Source organism: Apodemus sylvaticus, chromosome 22 (assembly GCF_947179515.1).
Source record: "Apodemus sylvaticus chromosome 22, mApoSyl1.1, whole genome shotgun sequence".
NCBI lineage: Eukaryota > Metazoa > Chordata > Mammalia > Rodentia > Muridae > Apodemus > Apodemus sylvaticus.
In genome coordinates this window covers 26,908,747-26,933,694 of record NC_067493.1, presented here as the reverse complement: position 1 = coordinate 26,933,694, position 24,948 = coordinate 26,908,747, and the positions used below count along the sequence as shown (strand labels likewise).

General features: G+C 49.9%; 1 protein-coding gene across 1 annotated transcript; it reads right to left on the bottom strand.

Annotated features, from left to right (window-relative positions):
• Nucleotides 1-1,386: 1,386 nt before the first annotated feature.
• Nucleotides 1,387-4,900, bottom strand: Psmg3 (proteasome assembly chaperone 3). The gene is made up of 3 exons (XM_052168605.1): nucleotides 4,745-4,900; nucleotides 4,161-4,397; nucleotides 1,387-1,831 (listed from the first exon to the last, which is right to left on the bottom strand). Exons 2-3 carry the CDS (start codon nucleotides 4,374-4,376, stop codon nucleotides 1,679-1,681), a joined length of 369 nt encoding a protein of 122 aa, XP_052024565.1. The 5' UTR covers nucleotides 4,377-4,397; nucleotides 4,745-4,900; the 3' UTR covers nucleotides 1,387-1,678.
• Nucleotides 4,901-24,948: the final 20,048 nt, after the last annotated feature.

Sequence of the window (24,948 nt, the reverse complement as noted above, 5' to 3'; positions counted from 1 at the left end):
CCAGAGACCTTTGCACAGAGCCACCGCACAGAGCTCCCCTGAGTGTGTTCTGCTTCGGCTGGATCTGCCAACCGTGTATGTTCAACACTGATCTTTCCTTCATCGGCGTGGCCTGTGAGATTCCTGATGGTCCACACTCTCCAGGGGCTGATGGCAAATGGGATGATGGGTAAGAGGTTACAGAAGCAGCACCTGGGTGGGGACTGCCAGACCCCGACCCCAGCCGACCAGCAGGACATAAAGGAGAAACCAGGGTCTGGGAAGGACGGACAAAGGGCGGAGTGGTGTGGGAGAGGTGCCTATCAGGAATGGGGGTGTAGGTGGGTGGTGGCTGGGAGTTGTAGGAAGTGGGCTGTCAAAGGCCCTGGAACACTCCTGTCCTAGGCAGTGACACCTTTCAGAAGCCTGGCAGACACTGGACATGTGGTAAGCAGAGGGAGGGTGGCCATGCAGGTGGGTCCCTATGGATGGGCTAGATGGGAAATCCATGGGGTTCTGGGAGGCAAGAGACCAAAGGGCGACCCTGAGCCCAAGTCTGCAGCCTTTACTCCCACCCAGCTGAGCTGGCTTCAGCCTGCTGCCCTCCCCGTCTGTCCCTGGAGAGGTCAGAAGCTTCCCAAGGGAGGGGAACAGGGCTCAGTACACAGCAGGCCCCAACCTGCACAGGATCAATACTTGAGTCCTGATTTATTCTAAGTGGAAAGTGGCCACCCAAGCTTTACTGCCCATCTCTAGACCTAGAGGACACCAAGCCAGCAATTCTGTCATTTCCCGTGCACACAGGTGGCATCCTGAGCCCTGGAAAGGTTCCGGTTCTCTGCCTGACCTTCCTGTGATCTCTCTCCACTGGTGACCATCAGAATGTCAGAGCACATTCTCTACTGGAGTCAGAGTTCCCACCCAACTGGGATCAGGAACCACCCCAGCCGATGACAGCAGGTCCTAGGTCTCCGGATGCCGCTCCTGGGAGGGACAGGCACCAACAGGCCAACTCTGGGCAAAAATGCCAGCCTAAGGGCAGAACCCCTCCTCCTCTCCGAGCTCAGGTGGCCCTTTGGCCTCTGCCCACCACCCTATCCCTGGATCTCCCATCCAGCCCATCCTTAGGGACCGACTTGCATGGCCACCCCTGCTCTGCTTGCCACACGTTCAGTGTTTGCACACCTGTCCCTCACTATATTCTGCAACAGGAGACTCTGGCCACGCCCACAGCACAGGAGGGACAGTACCCAATGCTGGCTGAGCGCACACCTAGGATCTACCTCACACCCAGCAACCATGTATTGTACTTTTGCTGAACAGGTTTCCTTCCCACCGTAGGTGTCCTGAAGTGAACCTACAACGCAAGCCCATGATGTCTCAGGATCACTGAGAAGGCCAGCCAAGTATTTTAGATTTATTTTTAATAAAAAAATTTTCCCACACGTGCTCCCACACACCCAGGGAATCCCCGTAACTGGCTGCTGATTTCCGCTCGGTGGATGCACCTGCTGCAGCCCAGAGCCATTTCCAGTGCCCCAGGCAGAACACAGTAGCCACGCAGGGCGTGTCCGGAGACTTGAGTTCCTTCTGGCTTTGAGGGTTAACAGAGAATAACAGGGCGCTGGAGAGAGGGGTCTCAAAGACCCCGCCCACTGAGCGTCCACACATCTGAGTGCCTGGCACTGCTGCCTGCAGGTCACCACACCTGGCACAGCCGGATCACTTCCTTCAAGGCTTTCAGCCTCTCCATACTCTTGTCCTTCACAGCCATGGCCAGGAGAACGGCTCTGTTTCCTGCTTCTTGTGACACAAATGCTACCAGGTTCTTTGCAAAGACATGGATGAGAGGCTGGGGAGGGAGGGAAAGAAGACAGGGCCATGACCACAGGAAATCTCATTTATTTTAAAGACAGGTTGTCCGCTGGGCAGTGGTGGTATACACGTATAATCCCAGCACTCTGGGAGGCAGAGGCAGGCGGATTTCTGAGTTCGAGGCCAGCCTGGTCTACAGAGTGAGTTCCAGGACAGCCAGGGCTATACAGAGGAACCCTGTCTCGAAAAAACCAAATCCAAAAAAAAACCAAAAAACCAAAAAAAAAAAAAAAAAAAAAAAAAAAAAAAAAAAAATTAAAGACAGGTTGTCATTTCCTATAGTATCACGGAACTCATATAGCCCAGGTTGGCCTTGAACTCATGGCAATCCCCCTGCTTCAGCCTCCTGAGTGCTGGGACTCCAGACATGTGCTATCACATCCAGTTTTTTGTTTGTTTGTTTGTTTTTTCGAGACAGGGTTTCTCTGTGTAGCCCTGGTTGTCCTGGAACTCACCCTGTAGACCAGGCTGGCCTCGAACTCAGAAATCCACCTGCCTCTGCCTCCCAGAGTGCTGGGATTACAGGCTTGTGCCACCACCATCTGGCTTTGTTCTTTTTTTTAATGAGTGTGCGCATGTGCGTCTATGACGAGGCCTAAGGACAACCTCAGAAACCATCCTCAGAACACCAATGATCTTCTCTGAGTCAGGATCTTTTATTGACCTGTAAGTCACATCACTAATTAGACCAGCCAGCCTGACCAGCCCCAGGATCCTGCTGTCCCTTCCTTCCGGGAATGTACGCAGTCGCAGAGTTTTTGTCTTTGTTTTCTGAGACAGGGTCTCTCTACGCAGCCCTCACTAGAACTTGGTATGTAGATGAGACCGGCCTGTGCCGGCCTCCCCAGTGCTGGGAGGAAAGGCCGGCTGCACCAAGCCCTGCACTTAATGTTTTATGTGAGCTCTGAGGATCCGACTCAGGCTGTGCTTGCAAGGACTTTACAAACTCAGCTACTTCCTCAGGTGCCACTGCTTAGATTCATTCATTCATTCATTCGTCTTTGTAGAGACAAGAGCCTACTATGCACTGATTTATTAACTTGTTGAGGTAAAGAGCTCACTGGGTAGCTCTGATCTGGAACCTGCTATGTAGATTAGGTCTACCTTAATCATCTCCCAAGTGCCAAGATCAAATGTGCACATGACTATATTAGTGTCCACTACACATACACACACACACACACACACACATATATGAGAGTACAACTTGTGGCAGTCAGCTTTCTCTGTCCACTGTGGGATTATGGGACTGAACTCAGAATATCAAGCTTGCATACCTTTTAACCCCTGAGCCATCGCAATGCTCCCTGCCTTTTTTTTTTTTTTTTTTTTTGGATTTGGTTTTTTCGAGACAGGGTTTCTCTGTGTAGCCCTGGCTGTCCTGGAACTCCCTCTGTAGACAAGGCTGGCCTCGACTCAGAAATCCGCCTGCCTCTGCCTCCTAGAGTGCTGGGATTACAGGCGTGCGCCACCACCGCCCGGCTGCTCCCTGCCTTTTTAATAGAGGGTGTCGTGTAGCTCAAGCTAGACTTACGGGAATGAAACTGAACCCTGATCCTCCTGGTTCCACCTCCCAAGTGCTGGGACTACAGCAGCCAGCATGTCACCATAACCAGTAGTTTATTTCTTCTTCCTCTTCCTCCTCCCCCTCCCCTGCACCTTTTTATGCAGGGAGAGCAGGATCTATGCCTAGCTTTTTATGCAGGGAGAGCAGGATCTATGCCTAGCCCGCCTCATGCTCACACAGCTCAGTCTGATCACCAACTTGTAGCGATTTTTCTACTACACCTCCCTCTGACAGGATTACAAGAGTGTATAGTCACACTCAGGTCAAACACTGTATTTTCCTAATACAGCTTCCTTAAGGAACCCAGACCAGCATCTCACGATTTCCCCTAAATCACCTAAGCTAAGGCAGCAGTGATTCAGAACACCAAGAGGAATGCATAATGCAGACATAGCGAACTGCCCATGAGGCATCACTTTTTCCCTGGTGCCTCTGCCCGCCGTCTCTCATACCCGTAATCGAGACAGACATGCCGGCAATAGGGACTGCTGTCAAGACTCAAGAAGCAGACATAAACATAAAGCCACCATGACAGGGTCAATCTGAGGAGACGGCTGCGTCATAACAATCAATACCTCCGAGTGTGAGGTAAAATGCTGACACGCCGGGGGGAAAAGTATCACTAGGGCCAGCCAGGACACCCTCAGTCCAGAAAGATGCTGGAAAATGCTCACTGTGCACACCTTGGGTGCATATGGACAAATGGCACCAGAAAGAAAGATTCCCTCAACTCCATTACCTCGTCCTGTCCGAGGAGGACTTTTGTGGTGAGCACTGGCTTGCTGATGTCATTGGTCACAGTGCTGGGCTCCAAGGAGACTAGCGTGCCCATCTTCCCGAATTGGGTCACCACAACCAGAATGTGGCTGCTGAAGGCCGTGCAGACCACCTGGGTGGGCACACCACATACCACTTCTGTCTTCTGTTTGGATACTACCAGTGGTTTGTCTTCCATGGCTCCGTTCTTCAGTGGAAGCTTTAGTTTAAAGAGAAAAGAAAAAAGGGACGGAGCAATCAGTCACATACAACCCAGAGCTCCAAAGCAGAAACCTCAAGCAACCCATTTCCAGCTGCAAGGCGGTGGTGGCACACATCTGTCATGCCAACACAAGGGAGGATCCCGAGTTCGAGGCCAGCCTGGGCTACACGGGGGAGACCCTATTATCACTACCACGGCCCAACTCAAAAGCGAGTGTGCATATGCTCATGCATGCTTTTGTTGGTGTCTTTGTCCCGCCACGCTGCTTGTGACTACGGCCATTCCCGCGATCAGCGGTCTTCCACTTCTAGATACTGCGGATGAGAGAAACCCGCCCAGCTCACCCGGGAACCCGGACCGTGCAGGACTGGAGATGGCTGGATCACTACTGAGGGCCCAAAATCCTCAGCAACCAGCGCTCAGCACACAAAATACACCAGAGAGCGGTCTCAGCGAGCAACTCAGCCCGCCGGCGGGAGCTTCCGCTTCCGGTCCGTTGGATCTAAGGTCCGTAGGCCGCTGCAGTGCCAGAGCCTTAGGTTCCGCGCTGCAAAGGAGCCCTCTAGGCGTTAAAGGGACAGTGCGCCTCTCGGAGCTTCAGGATCTGGTAGGCGGTGCTTGAGTCCCAGTGTGTGGGGGCTTTGTGTCCTAGCTGTGGACTGGGATGGCAATAAGAATTAATATTCACTTGGTGTGTACCTGGCTTTGGCTAAGGCACACTTTTGGACCAGGATAACCTCTAACGCACAGGGATTGGGCTGCCCCTTCCTCCCGAGTTCTGGGATTCTCCTCCTCCTCCTCCTCCTCCTCCTCCTCCTCCTCTTCTTCCTTCTCCTCCTCCTCCTCCTCCTCCTCCTCCTCCTCCTCCTCCTCCTCCTCTTCTTCCTTCTCCTCCTCCTCCTCCTCCTCCTCCTCCTCCTCTTCTTCCTTCTCCTCCTCCTCCTCCTCCTCCTCCTCCTCTTCTTCCTTCTCCTCCTCCTCCTCCTCCTCCTCCTCCTCCTCCTCTTCTTCCTTCTCCTCCTCCTCCTCCTCCTTCTCCTCCCTTTCCCCCTCCCCCTCCCCTTCTCCCTCCTCCCCCTTTCTCTCCCCTTCCCCTTCCCCCCTCCCCCTTTTCCCCTCCCCTCCCCCTCCCCCTCCCAAGGCTGATCAAGGACATTTTTGAACTCCTGATTCTCCTCCTACCTTCTAAGTGCAGGGATGACAGGAATGCACCACACACATGTTTTTTTGTTTTTTGTTTTTGGTATGGGGATAACAACCGGGAGTTAGTAACCTAAGTGAGCATTGGTCAACTGAACTAAATCTCAACCCTCATTTCAATTTTTTTCTCCTTCCCTCTTATTTTCATTTTCTTCCTTTTGGGTATTGAGGGACAAATCTCATTTACAGTAGTTACTGCTCACCTTGCAGAATACTTAAAAGAATTAAACGGTATTCATTTGTGTTTTTCTAATTATTTATTTGCATGAGTATTTTGCCTTCCTGTATGTGGTACCATGTGCATGCAGTACCCACAGAGGCCAGAAGAGGGCGCTGGTTTCCTAGACTGGAGTTATGGACAGTTATGGGCTGTCGTAGGTGACGAGACCGGAACCTGGTCCTCAGCAAGTGCTCTGAACGGTGAGCCATTAAATTAAAACCTTTTCAATCCTTAAAAGTAGAGACTATAAATTGAGCGTATCCCCCCCCCCATTCCCCCTACCTGCCCTTTTCTCCTCTCCTATCCTGTTTGGTCTCTTTATTTTCTTAGACACACACACACACAAACACACGGACACACACACACACACACACAGAGTTCAGTGCAACTATGTAAAATCTAGGACCCACCAGTCAGAGAAAACATGCAGTATCTGTCTTTCTGAGACTGACATGATCTGTTTAACACGATTATCTTCAGTTTCATCTATTTTTCAAGAATGACATAACCTCCTTCTTTTGTGTGGGGCTTCCTGTGTGTGTGTAGGTGTGAACACATGTGTGGAGGTCAGAGGTCAGTTTCCTCAGGACCTGTACACCCATCTTCTTTCTGTCTTTTGTTCCTTTCTTTCCTTCTCCCCCTCCCTCTTTTTTGGGGGTAGCCTTGGCTGGCCTGGAACTCATTATGTAGACCAGGTTGGTCTCAAACTCAGAGATTCACTCGCCTCTGCTTGGGTTAAAGGTGTGCACTGTCACCATGCCTGCTACATCTTGTTTCTTGAGCCAGGGCCTAGAGCTTACAAGTTAGAATACGCAGGCTGTCAGCAAGTCTAGGGATCAGGTCTAGGATTGTTTTCACTTTCCTATTGCTGGGATTGCAGGCTGCGCCAGATCTTCTGGCTTTTAAATATGGCCTCTGGGGATTTATTTTATTTTATTTTTTAATTTTTATTTATTTATTTGTTTTTTTATTGTATGTGAGCTCGTGTGTGTGTGTGTGTGTGTGTGTGTGTGTGTAAGAACTTTACTGACTGAGCCTTCTCCCTAGACCCATCTCATTCTTCATGGCTGAATCCCCACTGTGTACATACTCCATATTTTCCATTCCTTTGTAGTATGGCTACATCATTTAATCTCTGCTATTCCCTAAGACAGCAAAGATTAAATGTGAACATTAACACTGTGAACCCCCTTGAAAATAAAATGCTCTGAGTCCCACCCTCACCTTCCTGGACATTCAACTTGATGCCTGTCCCTGTTCCCTGACCCTTGCTGAGACCCAGAGGATGCTGGAACCCTTATCCGGTCCCAGCTAATGCCTGGAACCCCTGATTCTCACCAAGGCTCAGGGGAAAATAGGAGGAAGACCTGTCCTGCAGGGTGACTCTTGCATCCAAATCAGAAAGCCTCACCATGACTTCCTGAGAGAAGTTTCACTGACTGGGAAAGTCGTGGGCAGATACTGGGAGACACTGCTGCCTTGAGCCTCTTCCTCAGAGGTTGATAGTCCTGAGAACTCCACCCTAGAAGCCTTTCTGTGCCTGCTGCTGACGGTTCTGAAAAAAAAGAAAAAAAGCCCCACTTCTGCTTACACACTAAAGTCCTTAGACAGCTCAGGCATTTTTCTCAATAAATATACCCTCTCTTTCCTTGAGTTAATGACTCCTTATCAAACTTCCATCCAGTCGTACGAAGCTCGTTTCTTCCAAAATGATTTCTCGGTGGTGTAAAAGAAAAGACACGCATACAAAGTATGATGAGAGTCGACAGAGCCGGAGGAAACGAGTTTCCAAGCATTCTCCAAGTCGGCATTCTCCAAGGGGAAAGATTAGGATTTCATGCCACTAACGCTCAAGAAGCAAGGAGCATATAGATTTCTCAGCAAAGTCTTTTTGTTGGCTCTAAATTTAAACATCCGTCCGCCCACACGCCGCAAAAGCAAATTGCTGGCGTGTTGCTTTGCCTGGAGAAATCTTGAAAAGCTTTTGATCCACCTTGGTATGCCTTCTCTCTCTGAGTTCCAAGAACTCTGCCTCCCCAGCGCGCGGAAGCCCCCCGACACATACTGATCACCTTTGCAGAAGGGAGATCGGAGAGGAAGTGGACGGCATTCTGGTCACATTCTTAAGTAGCTCTGAGGGTCCACTTTGGATTGGTTTGGATCTTGAGCTGTTGATGATAAAGAACAAGTCTGAAGGAAAACAGTTCTTTTTCTTTTAAAGGGCGTGTCAGGCTGAGCTGCTGTTGTTTCTGGAAAGAGACTTTCCCCAGGCATTAGCTGGACCAGTGGGCAGGGCGCACACACTCAGGGCCCAATGGGAAAAGCACTTTCGCTGCAATCTTGAAGATCTGAGTTCAAATTCCCAGAGTCCATGTAAAAGCCTGGTGAGGTGTGTAATGTGTGTTTGGAAACCTGGTGCTTTTCGGGAAGATGGGAGATGCAGACAGGAGAGGCCCCCAAAAGCCTGGGGGGTGTATGCAGCAACAAACAAGAGACTCAGAGGAACAGCAAAAATCAAAACTCAAGGTTGTTCTCTGACTTCAGTGTGTGCCACAATATGGGAACCTCCCCAGGCACACACCATACATAAGGATAAATTAAAATACAAAAGATAGAGTCTCGTTAATTTTTGGCTGTTCTCCAGCATGTGTTGGAGGGATTGTTGTGCTGGAAAGAAAGACACCTCCGTCCCTTTTTTATTTTATTTATTTTTATTTCAAGACAGGATCTCACTATGTAGACCAGGCTAGCCTTGAACTCACAGAGATCTGCCTGCCTGTTTCCAAAGTGTTGGGATTAAAAGTATGTGTCCCAAGACCAGGCTGGAAAGAAACGTAAGTAATCACATTTACTATAGCCGTTGCTGGGGATGGAGAGATGGTTCAGAGATTGCAAGGACTTGCCACTCCTGTTTTGAGTTTGGGTCCCAGCACCCACAATGTAGTGGCTCACAACCACCTGTGACTCCAGCTGCAGGGAATCTGATGCCCACTGGTAACATTCATTCACACATACACACTCCACGCACAAATATAAAAATGATGTATCTTCAGGCTCGTGTGTTTGAAAACTTGGTCTGTAGAAGGTATTGTGGACCCTTAAGGAGGTAGAGCCTGGCTGGAGGAAGTGGGTCACAGAAGGCGGGCCTTGAGGCTTTATAGACAGACTCTACTTCCTCTTTACGTTCCCCTTTCTGAGTAGTGGATACAACGTGATTGATTAGCATCCTGCCTCCACTTCTGTCCTGCCTGTAACCCGCCACAGTGGACATTATCGTTCTGGAAGCGTTTTTTCTGTCGCTGTCATGAAATACCCTTCCTTAAATTGCCTTTGTCAGGGTATTTCATGACAGCGACAGAAAAACAAAGTAAGACGACAATGGAATTAATAGTGCCCATAAAGGGGCAAGATTTTATTAAGGTCAAGTGTGGTAGACCATTTCTGTAACCCAGCACTTGGGAGGTTGAGGCCGGAAGATGGCGGATTTGAGGCTAACTAATGAGACCGTGACTGACTGAAAATTGACTTCAGAGACTGGGGAGGACACTCAGTTGATAGAACATTTGCCTAGAGTGCATGATGCAAGGTATTTCCTACCCATTCACACTGAGGCAGTGAGAGGCCAGTGATTGGAGGGGAGAGAGGAGGCGGAGCTAAGAGAAAGAGGGGCGGGGCGAGGCAATGAGAGGCCAGTGATTGGAGGAGAGAGGAGGCGGAGCTAAGAGAGAGGGAGGCTGGGAGCTGCACGAGGGAGCGGAGGAGACTCGCAGATCCACATGGCGTCAAATGTGTTTCTGGTGTGCTGAAAGGTTGGGATGAAACTTTATCATCGTAATTTAGCATTATGTAATTGGGAGTTTTATATACATAAATATATTTGGTTAACTACTCAAGTTTAAGAGTCATGCTTTGCCGGATTCTTGGAAGGATTGGGTGCTGGGAAGGAGAGACCTGCAGGGACTTGGAGTAGAGGACTGGCGGCCCGTACTCAATTTTAACCATTTCTCACTACAAGGGCATCTACCCCTTACTCATTTGATCCCCAGCACTGCATGAAACAGATGATGATGGTGCATGTCTGTCACGCTTGATAGAGGGGTCAAGGCAGGAGGATCAGGAGTTCAAAGACAGCCTGGGCCACATAGTTCAAGACTAGCCTGGGATGCATGAGATAGTGTCTCCAAAAGAAAATGATTGAGGTTGCTGGAGAGACGGCTCAGCCAGTAAGAGAGCTGGCCGCCCTTTCAGAGGAATCAACTTGGAATGGCGACACCCACAAGGTGACTAACAATCCTCTGTATTTCCAGCTCCACGAGGTCCAACGTCCTCTTCTGGTGTCTGTGTTCGCTAAGCACACACGTACACAGTCAAAACACCCATACACATACAAAGTTAAGAATGCAAACATAATTAAAATAAATTGATTGAGAGGTTGGCTTGGCGGTCTGGAGATGCCTCAGGAGTTAGAAGCTCTTGCTGCTCTTCCAGTGAACTGTAGGGCATGCGGGACTGTGGACCTCCATTCCTGACTTCCTCTCCTGGTGGTGTCTGGGTACCCAGAAAGGAGGTGTGGAACCACAGCCTTCGGTCCGGACCCTGCCTTCCCCTCCAAGGCCAGTGTATTGTGGCATCTGACGAGGAAACACAGGCTGTGGACCCATCTGGACGTTGCTCTGCCCTCTCCAGCCAGCATACCGACAGGCAGCACCTGGACACCCACGGCAGAGATGCACAACCGGGTTCCACAGGGAACATAGTTGTTTTCCCAGCACTCATAACCTGTAATTCACAACCTCCCGCGGATCCCATGCCTTATTTTGGTAATAATAGAGTATTTGTCTAATACTCTATACATTTTAGTTATGAACATAGGATTAACTTCCAGAAATAACAAAGATTGCAGAGTCGGTCTGCATATATAAATACGCACAATTTTTTTCCAACGATCTGGACAGTAGGTAGTGCAACCACAATCCTCCCGTGGGATTTTCCAATTCTGTATAAAAGGGGGTGTGGTGGTTTTGTATTTATTTACCTTAAAAAATTTTTTTTGGATTTTTATCTATTTTCTCATTGGATAGCCAATCAAATGGCTTCTTGTTGAAGTGTCATCTGTTGGGATCCTGGCCACTCTTCCCTATGTGTACACTGGACATGTAGAGGTCAGAGAAAAACGTCAGGTGTCCTTTGGGCTCCCTTTGCCTTTTGTTTTGAGGCAAGATGTATTGTTGGCCTGAAACTTACTAAGTAGGTTAGGATAGCAGGCCAAGGTGCTTCTAGAGGTCTCTGAAGCCCACCTTCAGCTTTCTGTCGGTGATTCAACTTCTTTTAGACAGTTCATACGAAGGGTTCCTACCCATCATCTATCTCCCTCATCTGTCTTCTTCCCTGAGCACCAAAGCTAGGAAGTTCTCTCACAGCGCGGCCTGTGTCTGCGCTTCTGTCCTTCTCGCTGGATCCTTCCAGGGATTGAATGACACATTTACTAAAAGGCTTCGTTTTGGGGGACCTGGCACATCCAAGAGTCTTTCTAGAGTTTTCATCCCTTCCTGGGTCAACAGAGCCACTGCTGCTGGACACAGAAGCCCGGTGGCTTGCTCCCTGATCTCTCTACTCACGAGCGTTTGCAAGCAGAAGCATGGTGAGTCAGGCCAGGAGGAACGCCTGTATTCTCAAAACCCAAGAGGCCAAGACACAGGAAGCATGAGTTCTAGGTAGCCTGGGCTACTTAGTGAGACTCTACTTAGTGAGTGAAATGATCATTCCTGGTTGTCAATGTGAGTGGATCTGGAGTCAGTCAACAAGCAAGCCATTGAGCACCCCTGTAAGGGGCTTTCTCGATCCACTTAATTGAAGTGGAAAGACCCATTCAGCGTTTGCCGGGCTGGAGAGATGGCTCAGCGGATACAAGCACTGACTACTCTTCCAGAGGTCCCGAGTTCAAATCCCAGCAACCACATGGTGGCTCACAACCACCTGTAAAGAGATCTGACGCCCTCTCCTGGTGCATCTGAAGACAGCTACAGTGTATGTAACATAAATAAATAATTTTTTTTTTTAAAAAAAAGAAAAGCGTTTGCTCTTTTGCCTGCTCGACTTCATGTCATACCAGCAAGTGCATCTACTTTGCTGTCATCTTGCCGCCTCTGCCACCAGAACCCAGCTTCTTCAGCCTTCTAGCATGGACCTTCTAGCACCTCTGCAGAAACCCTCTGCCTTCAGTACTGACTGAGGCTGCTGAGACATCCAGCCTGGGCGTGGACTAGGCAGACACCAAGTTCTCACCCCCTTTGGTGTGAGACATTGCCAGATTACTCAGACCACTTTATAGAAGTCAATCTGGTAAGTCTCCTTTTAATATAAAACTAACAAGCCACTCATCCTCTAGAGAATCCTGACTTACACATCTCATTTTTAAAAATGTAATAAAAATAATTCAAAGAAGGACAAGGACTGGTGGTGTGGGAACTGTACTGCCTCTGTAGCTCTGACCCCATGCTTGGTAAGCCTTAAAGAAGCTTCAGAGACACTGCTCCATCCTCCAGATGTGCTGGGATGATGGCTTAGAGGTAGTAACACAGAAGGAGTCAGGCTAGGGGGAGTGACTGCCTTTGGGGGCCTTCTTCATGGTAGCTACTCTGCAGCTGAGAGCTCATGGATGGGTAGGTGGGTGAATGGGTGGGTGTATGGATGGATGGGTGAATGGATGGATGGATGGGTGAATGGATGGGTGTATGGATGAATGAATGGGTGGGTGGATGGATGGATGGGTGAATGGGTGAATGGATGGGTGGTGGATTAATGAATGGGTGGGTGGATGGATGGATGGGTGAATGGATGAATGGATGGGTGGATGAATGGGGGGGTGTATGGATGAATGAATGGGTGGGTGGATGGATGGATGGGTGAATGGGTGAATGGATGGATGGATGGATGGGTGGGTGAATGAGTGGGTGTATGGATGAATGAATGGGTGGGTGGATGGATGGATGGGTGTATGGGTGAATGAATGGGTGGGTAGATGGATGGATGGATGAATGAACGGATGGGGGAATGGGTGAGTTAATGGGTGGGTGGGTGGGTGGATGCATGGGTAAATGAATGAATGAATGGGTGGGTAGATGGGTGGGTGGATGGTTGGATGGGTGAGTGGGTAGATGGATAAATGAATGAGTGGGTGGACAGGTGGATGGATGGATGGATGGATGGATGAGTGAGTGGGTAGATGAGTGGGTAGATGGATGAATGAATGGGTGGGTGGATGGCTGGGTAGGTAGATGGATGGGTGGGTGGATAGATGATGGGTGGATGGTGGGTATATCTCCCACGCCCATCCCAGGCTCTGCAGTTGAAGCTCCACTTCATCAGTGTTCTTGCCTGTCTCCTGCTGTGTGATGCTCTGGGCTTCACCAGGTGGAACTGTGAATTCCACTAGAACCAAATCCAGCTAATAAAGCTCTAGATCAGCCTTCCTGATGTGTGACCCTTTAGGACAGTGCTTCCTGTTGTGGTGACTCTCAGCCTTAAAATGATTTCCATTCCTGCTTCATAACTGATTTTGCTACTGTTATGAATCACAATGTGTTTCCTATGACCTTAGGTGACTTCTGTCAAAGATCGTCACAACCCACAGGTTGAAAATGTGCTCTAGGAAGAGACTATTCAGAAACAGACTAAGTCCTACACTCAAGGAACATTCACATATCAGGTCTGAACCTGCACATGGTCAGAGGTCACAGCATCTATTCCTATGGAGATGAGTCACTAATCTATTACTCATGACTTTCCAATTACATCCCAAGACTGGGATGACAGGCACCCTCCCCATCGCCCGGCTCTGACCACTGATCTTAATATTCACACACATGCACTCGCGTGCATACACACACACACACACACACACACACACACGTATGGGGAGCACTGTGCCACTGCACACATGGGGGTCAGAGGAGAACCCGTAGGAGTGGATTGACTCCCTTCTTCCATCACACAAGTCCTGACAATTGGACTCACGTTGGGAGGCTTCCTGAGCCATCTCGCCAGCACTGGGCTATTCTCATTTACTATGTCTCTTACTGTGTTAAGAGACAGCAGAATCTGGTGTGGTTGCACACCTGCAGTCCTAGCATTTGGCAAGCAGAGGCAGAGGGGCCAGGAGTACAAGGTTCCACTGGGTTATATGAAGGCTTTGAGGCCAGACTGGACATCATGTGAATGTATATATATATATTTACACACCAGGTGGTGGCACATGCTTTTAATCCCAACACTAGTGAGGCAAAAGCAGGCAGATCTCTGAGTTCAAGGCCAGCCTGATCTACATAGGAGAGTTCCAGAACATCTAGGGCTCCACAGAGAAACCCTGTCTCAAACAAACAAACAAAACCAACAAATGAAACAACAACAAAACCCCAAAACAATTAAACCAAAGAAGGAGACGGAGGGGGAGGGGAGAAAGAGGAGGGGGAGAGGGAGAAGAAGTCATTTTCCCTTTCGGCAACCAACAAATTGGGAAAAGATCTTCACCAATCCTACATCAGATAGAGGGATAATATCCAATATATATAAAGAACTCAAGAAGTTAGACTCCAGAAAACCAAACAACCCTATTAAAAAATGGGGTACAGAGTTAAACAAAGAATTCTCACCTGAAGAACTTCGGATGGCAGAGAAGCATCTTAAAAAATGCTCAACTTTATTAGTCATTAGGGAAATGCAAATCAAAACAACCCTGAGATTTCACCTTACACCAGTCAGAATGGCTAAGATTAAAAATTCAGGAGACAGCAGGTGTTGGAGAGGGTGTGGAGAAAGAGGAACACTCCTCCACTGCTGGTGGGGTTGCAAATTGGTACAACCACTCTGGAAATCAGTCTGGCGGTTCCTCCGAAAACTGGGCACCTCACTTCCATTTTCCCTTTCAAAAAGCCCACTCTCACTGCCCCCGTCAGTCTAAATGTAAGGGCCTTGCTGAAGGTACTTTTTCCCCTTCAGGAGATATGGGGGGGGGGTGGCTGGGGTGTGGCTCAGCAGTAGGGGACCTGCCTAGAATCCCCCAAAGTGGGGCTGGGGTCTTGGTTCAGAAGTTTACATTTGCTTAGGATGGAGGCAATCACAATAACAGAAACCCTGGGTCCTCTCACCATTTCCTCATTTCACAGATGAGGGAACAGAGGCTCGCAGAAGACAATAGAGTTTGTTATTCTAGAGCCCCAGAAAGCTACTTCCAGGTCAGAGAAGGATGCTGTATCCGCCATTTATGTCTCTTACCTTCTTCGCCCCAGGCTGTAGCCTTGGAGTCCTGTTTGGTCACCTCCGCCACCCACTGCGATGGAGTTTGAACCCAGATACTTGGCCAACTAGGTAAATGCTCTGTTACTAAGTCATTCCTCCAGCCCTTTACTGGGGAAGTCTAGGCAGGTGACCTATTATAGAGCCAAGTTCCCTGCCCCCTTTTGAGAAAATTCTAGATAGGAAATCTACCACTGAGCTACATTTTCAGTCCTCTCTTTACTATTTTGAGACAGGATGAGTTGCCCAGGCTGGCCCTGAATTCATTGTGTAGCTCAAGTATGCCTTGAGCTTGCAATCCTCCTGCCTCCGCTTCCTGAAGAGCTGGGATTCAGGCTTGGGACAGCAGGTCCAGCTGCAGGACTGATTCTTTTCCTTCTGGAGCAAAGCGATGTTGTGAAGTGAGATTGTATGGCGTGGCTCCTCAAATTGGCCCATGTGTGTCCCTGGGCTGGTGCAGAAACGCATGCGACAGTGGCGGAGGCTCAACACGGGGCCTTTCCGGTCATGAAACTTTCAGGAAAGTCACTAAACAGAACCCCAGGGGTTATGTGGAGAAAGGACTCCCAACGGGGATTTCTGTCTTTGTATGTTTAGAAGGTTTCCCCACATTTGACTATCAACAGCTCTGCAAAGAGTCAGGAAGGCTTTTCCACTTCCCAGTGTTGACAGCGTTGCAAGTTAGTGTAGCGTCAAATGCTCAACCACAAGACAGCTGCTGCTAATTCCTGCCCATGCAAAAACAAGCCAGCGGTGCTGAGAGCTAACAAGGGTGCAGGTCAACCGGAATGCCTACTGTTGTTGTTGTTGTTGGCAGGCAGGCAAAGAAGTACTGACGTGCTGGAAGGCAGTTGGATAACCAGTTTTGCTCTGTTTTCAGCGCTGGGAGTAGAGCTCAGAGCCTCACATACGGAAGGCAAATGCTCTACCGCTGAGCTACGCCTTCAACCCCGCTTTGGCAGTTTATTTTGTAGTACTGGGGGGTTGAACTTAAATTCTTCCACGTGCACTTTAGACAACTCACCTCTTCTAGAATAATCCTGGAGCTGGACCTCGGGGCGTGCCTGTGCAGAATTACCTTGGCTGCTCTAACTTGAGGCGGGGAGATTTTTCCACTGTGGGCAGCACCATTCCCTGGCCTACATCCTCCGCTCTGTAGGTTGAGAAAGGGAGCGGGGCAGCGGCCTGCGCTTAAGGCTTTCTGCTTCCTGACCGTGGATACAGTGTGAGCAGCTGCAAGACCCTCGGCCTCCCATCCTCAATGGCCTGGACAAGCCAGAGTAAAACCTTACTCCCTTAAGTCACACTTGTCAGAGTATTTTTTCCCCACAACAACAGAAAAGTAATTAAGATGGAAAAGCACTTGTGACACAGGGATCTGATTTAGCTCTAGAAACCATGTGGAAAGCCAGGCATGGAGATATGTGCCTATCATGCCAACACTGGGCAAGCAGGGAGAGGAAGTTCCCTGAGACTTATTGGCTAGCCAGCCTAACTGAACTGCTGAGTCCCGGGCCAAGGGAGAAACCCTGCTTCCAAAACCAAGGTGGATAGCACCTAATGAATGACTCCTGGGGTTGACCTCTGACCTCCACACGTGTGTGCCCACAGATGAACGTAGACACACCAACAATGGCAACAGAATCTCAAAGAGGCACCTGCATAATCTATGTCCACAGCTGCATCATTTACAGCTGCAGCGACTGCGAATATGGTAGAGCAGAGCCACTTACCTCATGGGCCAGAAGGCAAGAGAGAGGCAGGAGGCACCACCAGGCTCCGATAGTCTTCAAGAGCATGCTCCTTAGTGACCCGAGGACCTCCAAAATGTTCCATCATCCCCAGGGAGGACCACCCTGGAGTCCAGGCGTTAACTCGAGTCCTGTGTGAACTGACGTCGGCAGTTAAGGTTGTTGTTTGTGCCATAAGAGATCCCAGAGCAGTGTGTGTGTGTGTGTGTGTGTGGGGGGGTGTTTTCATGTGCGCATGCCCACTCTGATAGCACATGTTACCTGCCCACATTCCCTCAGCCTCAACTCCTCAGTACATAGGTTTCTTTGCCATGACTGGGCCTGCATTGCACTGTCGGGAGCATCCTTTGAAAGTGCTCAAGTCATTAACCCATCTACGTACCCAGCATCATCCATCCACCCACCCACCCATCATCCACCCATCCATCCATCCGTCCATCCATCCATCCATCCATCCATCCATCTATCCCTCCATCCATCTATCCACCCATCCATCCCTCCATCCATCTATCCATCCATCCATCCCTCCATCCACCCATCCATCCATCCATCCGTCTGTCCGTCCATCCGTCCATCCATCCCTCCGTCCATCCACCCATCCACCCATCCATCTGTCCGTCCATCCATCCATCCATCCATCCATCCCTCCCTCCCTCCCTCCATCCACCCATCCATCCATCCATCTGTCTGTCCGTCCATCCGTCCATCCATCCATCCATCTATCCATCTGTCCATCCATCCATCTGTCCGTCCATCCATCCAGCCATCCACCCATCCACCCATTCACCTATCCATCCATCCCTCCCTCCATCCGTCCATTCATCCATCCATCCATCCATCCGTCCGTCCATCCACCCATCTGTCCGTCCGTCCGTCCGTCCATCTGTGCACGCATCCATGCACACATCCGCTCAGCCACCTATTATCCAGCCCTCTGTGCGTGCACACGTCCATCAGCACTCAGCACGTCAAGCCATCCATCCTCCTGCTTCATCCATGTATCCACTGATCATCCATCCACCTACCCACTCATCCATGCATGCGCCCATCATCCGCCCACCTACCTACCCATGCAATCACTTATCCATCAAACAGGGAAATGTTTGCTTCATTCAGTGAGAGGCCCCGGCCTAAGGGCTGCCTTGAGCATCCGCTTTTCTGCAGCCTTTAGACAGCTCTAAGCTCTTGGCCACAGGTTCTGACAGTGTGGGGTGAAGACAGTAAGCGTCCCCCCTCCAGCCAAACCAACAGGCCATAAGGATTAAAAGAATGGAGAAAACACAGCCCTAGGCATCAAGAACTGCAGGAATCCTGGACAAGGTTAGTGGTGACATTATACCACCAAGATTATTTGAGGCTCACTGGGGGGCAGAAATTGGGTGAGTCTTCAGTTCCATGTTCACGTGTGTACACTATGTGTTTGTTTAGCCAAATGTGGTGTTGCAGTCTTGTGATCCCAGCACTTAGCAGGGGAGGGGCAGGAAAATCAGGGGTTCAAGGTCATTCTTGGTACATAGGAAATTCGGGGCCAGCCTGTGTTACATGAGAGTGTCCTGTGCACAACGAAGCAGAATGTATTTGGAGCAGAAAGTATTTATTTTGGCTTACAGTTCACAAGCACACAGAAGTAGAATGGGCAGTAGCAGTTCTGTTCTCACAGGGGAGATCTTGAACTGGGATTTCACATTTCTGGTCTTGGTGTAATGGCTACTATTTCGATTTATTTTGTAAACAGGAACTTAGTATGCAGTACTGGATGGACTGGAACTCCCTATGGAGACCAGGCTGGCCTTGAACTCACAGGAAACCATGTATCTCTACTTCTCACGTGCCTGCCTGCCTACCTACCTACCTAACACCTACCTACCATAGTGTATGTAATAATTTATTTTAAATCAGAGGAAAAGGGGAAAGAAAGAAGAATTTCTGGAGTCCTAGGGAGGGAGTTAGAGATGACCCAAGCACCTTGAGTAAATAAAGTCTCAGCGTCCCCAGCCTGATAAAGAACATGTATTACCAGATATCATCTCTAGGGGGCAGCAGAGGCCATAGAATACGGAAGCATGCAAACCCAGCCCTTGTGGATGGAGGACCAGCTTCCTCGGGGAAAGCTGTGAATCCCACTCTTCTGGCTGCATCAGGAAATTGTATGTCTTCTGGGATGATGGAAGTCAATTCCGTCCGTCCGTCCGTCCGTCCGTCCTTCTATCTATGCCTCTCCTTCCTCCGTCTCTTTATCTTATCTGATGCCTCTAGATTCAATCACCTGTGTCCCACAAAGGTGTGGGAATTACACGTCCCAGACACCTGCTGAGCCTGTGACATAGGCTAGAATGGGCTATGTATGCTTCTGTGCGCTGTATATACAGACCTAGCCTGTCATCGGCTGAGGAGAATCCCCGGTACCCACAGGTGGTGGGATTATGGCACAGGGAGTGGCTTGGATGTCCAAAGGCAAACACATATATTGGAATAGACCACAGGTTGGGGACAGGAAATATGGAAACATAGTCTGTGCACACTGGATTCAGGCTTGATACTGGCTGTGACTTCTAGGTCTCAGATTTAGCTTTCGCTTCCCTGGTAGCCCTGGTGAAAAGGGAAAGAAGATCAGGCTCACAGCGTCCTATTTCTTTCTCATTAGCTGCATAGCATGAGGAAAACTACTTTGTGCTCTGCACCCCTTATCCTCCTCCTCCTCCTCCTCCTCCTCCTCCTCCTCCTCCTCCTCCTCCTCCTCCTCTTCCTCTTTCTCGTCTGATAGGGTCTCACACCAGGCTGGCCTCAAACTCAGAGATCCACCTGCCTCTGCCTCTGGAGTGCTAGGATTAAAAGCATGCACCAGCACACTTTCTTTCCCCTCTTTAAACTATTTTTTATTTATATGTATTGTGTGTGTCTGACCATGTGTGCAAATGCTCACGGGAGCCTGAAGAGCATCAGATGCTTTGGAGCTGGGACTGGAGGCGTCCCAGAGCAAGTGGAGGCAGTGCTGGCAACTGGACTTCAGGCCCCCGGAAGTGGAACAGGTACTCTTAACCGACAAGCAGTTTTCGGGGAAGGGGAAGCTTTCTTTTTCTTTCTTCTTCTTCTTTTTATTATATATTTTCTTTATTTATATTTCAAATGTTTTCCCCTTTCGAGGTCTCCCCTTCGGAAACCCCCTATCCCATCCCTCCTCCCCCTGCCTCTATGAGGGTGCTCCCCCATCCACCCACCCACTCCCATCTTCCCACCCTGGCATTGGTGGGGAGGCTTTCAAAGGCCCTCATGACTGTGGAATTTTTCTCTAGAGGAGCTGAGGTGTCAGGACAGGGCTGGACCCTCTGACCTGCTCAGTCACCAGGGATGCAGCATAGACGGGATGCAGGAAGGTGCATCTCCAGGACTCGTAGAATGAGGGGCCTTCTTGCCTGGAATTGCCTTTCTTCCTAAAAAACAAACAAACAAACAAAAAACAAAAACAATGTGGCTAACTATTTCGGTGAAGGTGTGTGTGTCTGTGTGTGTGTGTGTGTGTGTGTGTGTGTGTGTGTGTGTGTGTGTCTGTGTGTGTGTGTGTGTGTGTCTGTGTGTGTCTGTGTGTGTGTGCATGTCAAATGTACATCATGTAAATTTAAGCACCTGTGGAGGACAGAAAAGGAAGTCAGAGCCCCTGAAGCTAGAGCTATAGGTATTGTGAGCCAGCCGACATGGGCGCTGGGAGCTGAACCTGGGTCCCTCTGAAGGAGCAGGGGGTGCTCTTAACCACCAGCATGTCTCTTGCTGTTTGAGATAAGGACCCAATATGGAGCCAAAGCGGCACTTAAACTTACTGTAGCCCAGGCTAGCCTCAACTTCTTCATCCTTCTGCCTCTGTTTCTTGAGCACTGGACTCACTACTGTGCCTGTTTGTTTTTTTTAAAAAAAGTATAATTTGCACACAGCAAAGGCATTCTTTTGGGTGTCCAACTATATGAAGTTTCACACACACACACACACACACACACACTAAGGCTATAGCTCAGATACAGATCTACGTTGACATCTTCTCAAATCAAATCCCACAAGTCCCTTCTGCAGACAGCCAGTCCCTGACTCCCGTGACCCTGCTGTGTTTTCTGTTTTGTTTTGTTTTGTTTTTTTAAATCTATTTTATTTTTACATGTGAGAATGTTTTGCCTGTGTGTATATCTGTGCACCACATGTGTGCCTGGTGTCTGAGGAGGCCAGAAAAGAGGGACGGATTTCTAGGCCCATTTCCCAGAATATTATCTTAATTTAAAGATAGAACCTCTTGTAGCCTAGGCTCTCCTTAACTTTCCTATGTAGCCAAGGATGACCTTGAGCTCCTGACCCTCCTGCCTCCAGGTCCCAAGTACTAAAATGGCAGTCATGAGCCACTAGTCTCAGTTTATGTGGTGCAGAGACCCAGGGACTGTGGTTCCCAAGAGGTCCGAAGCCAGGGAGAAAAAGGGAGACACAGGGCTGGAAAACCTCATTAAGCCCACGGAATCTCCCACTGAATGAGGGCAGTCTACGTCGGGCCATTTAATCTCACTGGGGCTGTGGGTAATTTATTTAGCTGAGCTGATCAGGCAGAGGTTAATTCAATTGGACTCACAGGTTTTTAGTGCCCGGATTTGCTAAGTGTCACAAAGGTGTATGAGGTGACTCTTCTGAGGGGGACGGCTGTCATGAAGGTGGCAGAGTGCTGGAGGCTTTGAGGGGCTGGAGAGACAGCTTTAGTTCATTCTACTGCTGTTTCTATTAGCCCGTGGGTCCGCCTAATCTGCAAGGCATCAGCCCTGAAGGTTACGTCCAGGATTCTATATTAGCACCCACACAAGGGATGCCCTGTAGGCCTTTCCCCTGGGTGTAGCCGGACAAACTCCCATGGTTGTACATGGACACTGGAGCCTCACAGTCAATTGGCTGTTAGGTCTCAGGTAACTGGGATCACCTCTGCTGCAAACGAAGAGTGATTGTCCACACAGAATGGTGGGTGAGGTCACAGACCCTCAGAGGTGTGGGTCCCTTTCTGAGAACTTGGATACCCAGTTTGAGATGGGTACACGGGCAAGGCAGGCTATAGTTGTAGCACCGCCCTTTGTCCACCCGCGGGCACACAATCCAGGGTGACGAGCAGAGGCCTGATTTTGTATGGGTGGGAGCTGGGGCACACGTTACCCAGCAGGTGAGGTGAAAAAGGATCCAGCTGGAACATCTGGGTCACAGCTGTCTTAAGGCCCTCGCAGGCGTGCCCACACTCAGGGCCTTGCTCACACAGACATCAAGCATGCCGGGTTCCATCACGGTCGGGTGTGTCCTCTGCCTGCAGGAGCTGGCCCAGCTTGCTGGCATCTGAAGACCTGATGCAACTTGAGGCTGCTCTCAAAAGCTCAGCACTGTGGGTAGAACCTAGAGACCGTCGTGCACTGGGATCCGACTGCCACGGAGCTATTTCCCAGCTACCAGGCTCCTGGGAGCATTCAGCAGGTGCATCCTTATTGTAGGACAGATGAGTGAGGACCAGGCTGCTGCTCTTTTGGTTGTCCCTGGGGCCAGCTGCCTGGCAGTGAGTGTCCTTCTGGGGCTGTGGGCGCTGCCACTTCCTCTCCCTCTTCCACATCCGCTCACAGAGCTTCCCACACCTGCCCTCCCTGTGGGCACTCAGCAGTTTTCTACCTTCCCCCAGCCTGCCTTTTCCTTGCACGTCAGCCAAAATTCCAATTCCCCCAAGATTCTGCCTCATCAAATATCCTGCGTCCTTATTACCATAATTTTGCATTTGTAGGTTAGGCCGCACCTGGGGTTTCCATAGCTCACTGCTAACTCTCTGGCACCCACAGAACTTCAACGCCAAAAGCCTCTCCCTCCCTGCTCTGAGAACTAGGAGGTAGAAGAAGAGAAAGGGGGTCTGGGGGGAGGCCAACCCTGGCCGCACTTGGGTCTGAGGGAGATGATGGTTTCTGGGCTCTTCAACCACTCTGCAGAACCATTTACTATGGAGCAGTGGGGCAGAGGCCGCAGGAAGGGAGGCCCCTGCTTTCTCCATCTGCGCCCATCCCATCCCACCATCCTTTTGGAGCCTGGGGATCCAGAGATCTGTGGGTTCAGACTAGAAGTTGTTGTCCTGGAAATCAGAGTGGATCTCTGCTTGGGGATGGCATTTGGGTATGCCTAGCAAGAGAAAGGGACCTTAGGAATAGATGGATATCCTCCTCCTCCTCCTCCTCCTCCTCCTCCTCCTCTACCTCCTCCTCCTCCTCCTTCTTCTCCTCCTCCTCCTCCTCCTCCTCTACCTCCTCCTCCTCCTCCTCCCCCTTCTTCTTCTCCTCCTCCTCCTCCTCTTCTTCCTCCTCCTCCTTCTCCTCCTCCTCCTCTTCCTCCTCCTTCTCCTTCTCTTTGTATTATTATTATTATTAGCAATAGTAGTAGTAGTAGTAGTAGTATTTTAAAAGCAGAATCTCATGCAGTCCAAGCTGGTCTTGAACTTGCAATGGTCCAAGGGTGACCTTGAACTTCTCTCTCTCTCTCTCTCTCTCTCTCTCTCTCTCTCTCTCTCTCTCTCTCTCTCTCTCTCTCTCTCTTTCTCTCTCTCTGAGACAGGGTTTCTCTGTGTAGCCGTGTAGCCCTGGCTGTCCTGGAACTCACTCTGTAGACCAGGCTGGCCTCGAACTCAGAAATCCGCCTGCCTCAGCCTCTCAAAATGCTGGGATTACAGGCGTGCACCACCACCACCCGGCCACGTCCTTGAACTTCTGATCCTCCTTCCTCTACTTCCTGGGTGCTGAGATTACTGACATGTACCACCCTGTGGTTGGTTGTGTGAATGAAAATATCCCCAGTCAGCCCATAAGGAATGGCATTATTAGAAGGTGATGTTATGGGGGCTGGAGAGATGGCTCAGCGGTTAAGAGCACTGACTGCTCTTCCACAGGTCCTGAGTTTAATTCCCAGCAACATGGTGGCTCACAACCATCTGTAATGGGATCCAGTGCCCTCTTCTGGTGTGTCAGAAGACGGTGTACTCATATACATAAAATACATATATTTAAAAAAAAAAAAAGGAAGGAGAGGCTTTGTTGGAGTAGGTCTGGTCTTGTTGGAGTAAGTGTCCCTTGGGGCACACTTTGGGGTCCCAGCGCAGGCCCAGTGTAGCATTCCCTTCCTGCTGCCTGTGGTTCTGTATGTGACTCTCTCAGATCCTCCTCCAGCACGACGTCTGCCTGCATGCCCCTGTGCTTCCCACCACGGTGATGGCGGACTAACCCTCTGAACCCGTAAGCCAGCCCCAGTTACAGGTCATCCTTTATAACAGTCGCCATGGTCATGGCGACTCTTCACAGCAATAGGAACCTTAAGTAAGACAACCACCATGCCTGGCGTATGCAGCACTGGGCGTGGGACCCAGGGCTTTGCGCATGCTAAACTCTCCCAACCATCAGCTCTGCATGTTACTCATGCAGTTGGGGACCCTGCTTCATCCGACTAGAAACCACAGCTAACCAGTGGTAATCTTACGTAGGATACAGGTCAGTCCTAAGCCCTTGAGCTCCAAGGGTTATGTGCTAGCTGACCGATCTGGAGACTCCCAGCTCCAAGCTCAGAGACCTAGGGGTGTATGGCTTCAGACTCAAGAAGCAAGGACTAACGGCTGTAAGCTTACTCCTGTGCCCATGACCTAGAGCTCGCCAGCTAGTGCTCCTCAGCGCCAACTAGCGGTCCTCAGTGGAATAGATAGGAACATCAGCAGGAGTGTCTGCCAGCATTATACATGGTCTTGGGTATTGAGATTTTCATACATACAGGCCCAGGTGTCCCAGTTTCTCAGCTGCAGGATGTCTAAAGCCTGAACCCTTAAGCCTCAACAGCCTCTTGACCGATTCCCACTCCTGGGCCGTATGCTTTCGTGGCCGTCTCCTGCTTTCTTTCCCCTTACTTCCACTATTACCCGTGGCTGGGGGCTGGGCCAGTGTTTCCAGGTCCTAGACCTTTTAGCCAAGGAATTCAGAACAAGGATTCACACAGGTTTGTAGATGCAGCAAAAATACTTTTCTTCCGAGTAAAGCAATCACTCGGGCTGTGGAGGGGTCCATGG

Coding starts and splice junctions, on each gene's coding strand:
- Psmg3 (XM_052168605.1), bottom strand. CDS start 4,376: ATGGAAGACAAACCACTGGTAGTATCCAAACAGAAGACAGAAGTGGTA. Junction 1,832..4,160: donor TCCTCCTCGGACAGGACGAG/GTAATGGAGTTG, acceptor CTCCCTCCCCAG/CCTCTCATCCATGTCTTTGC.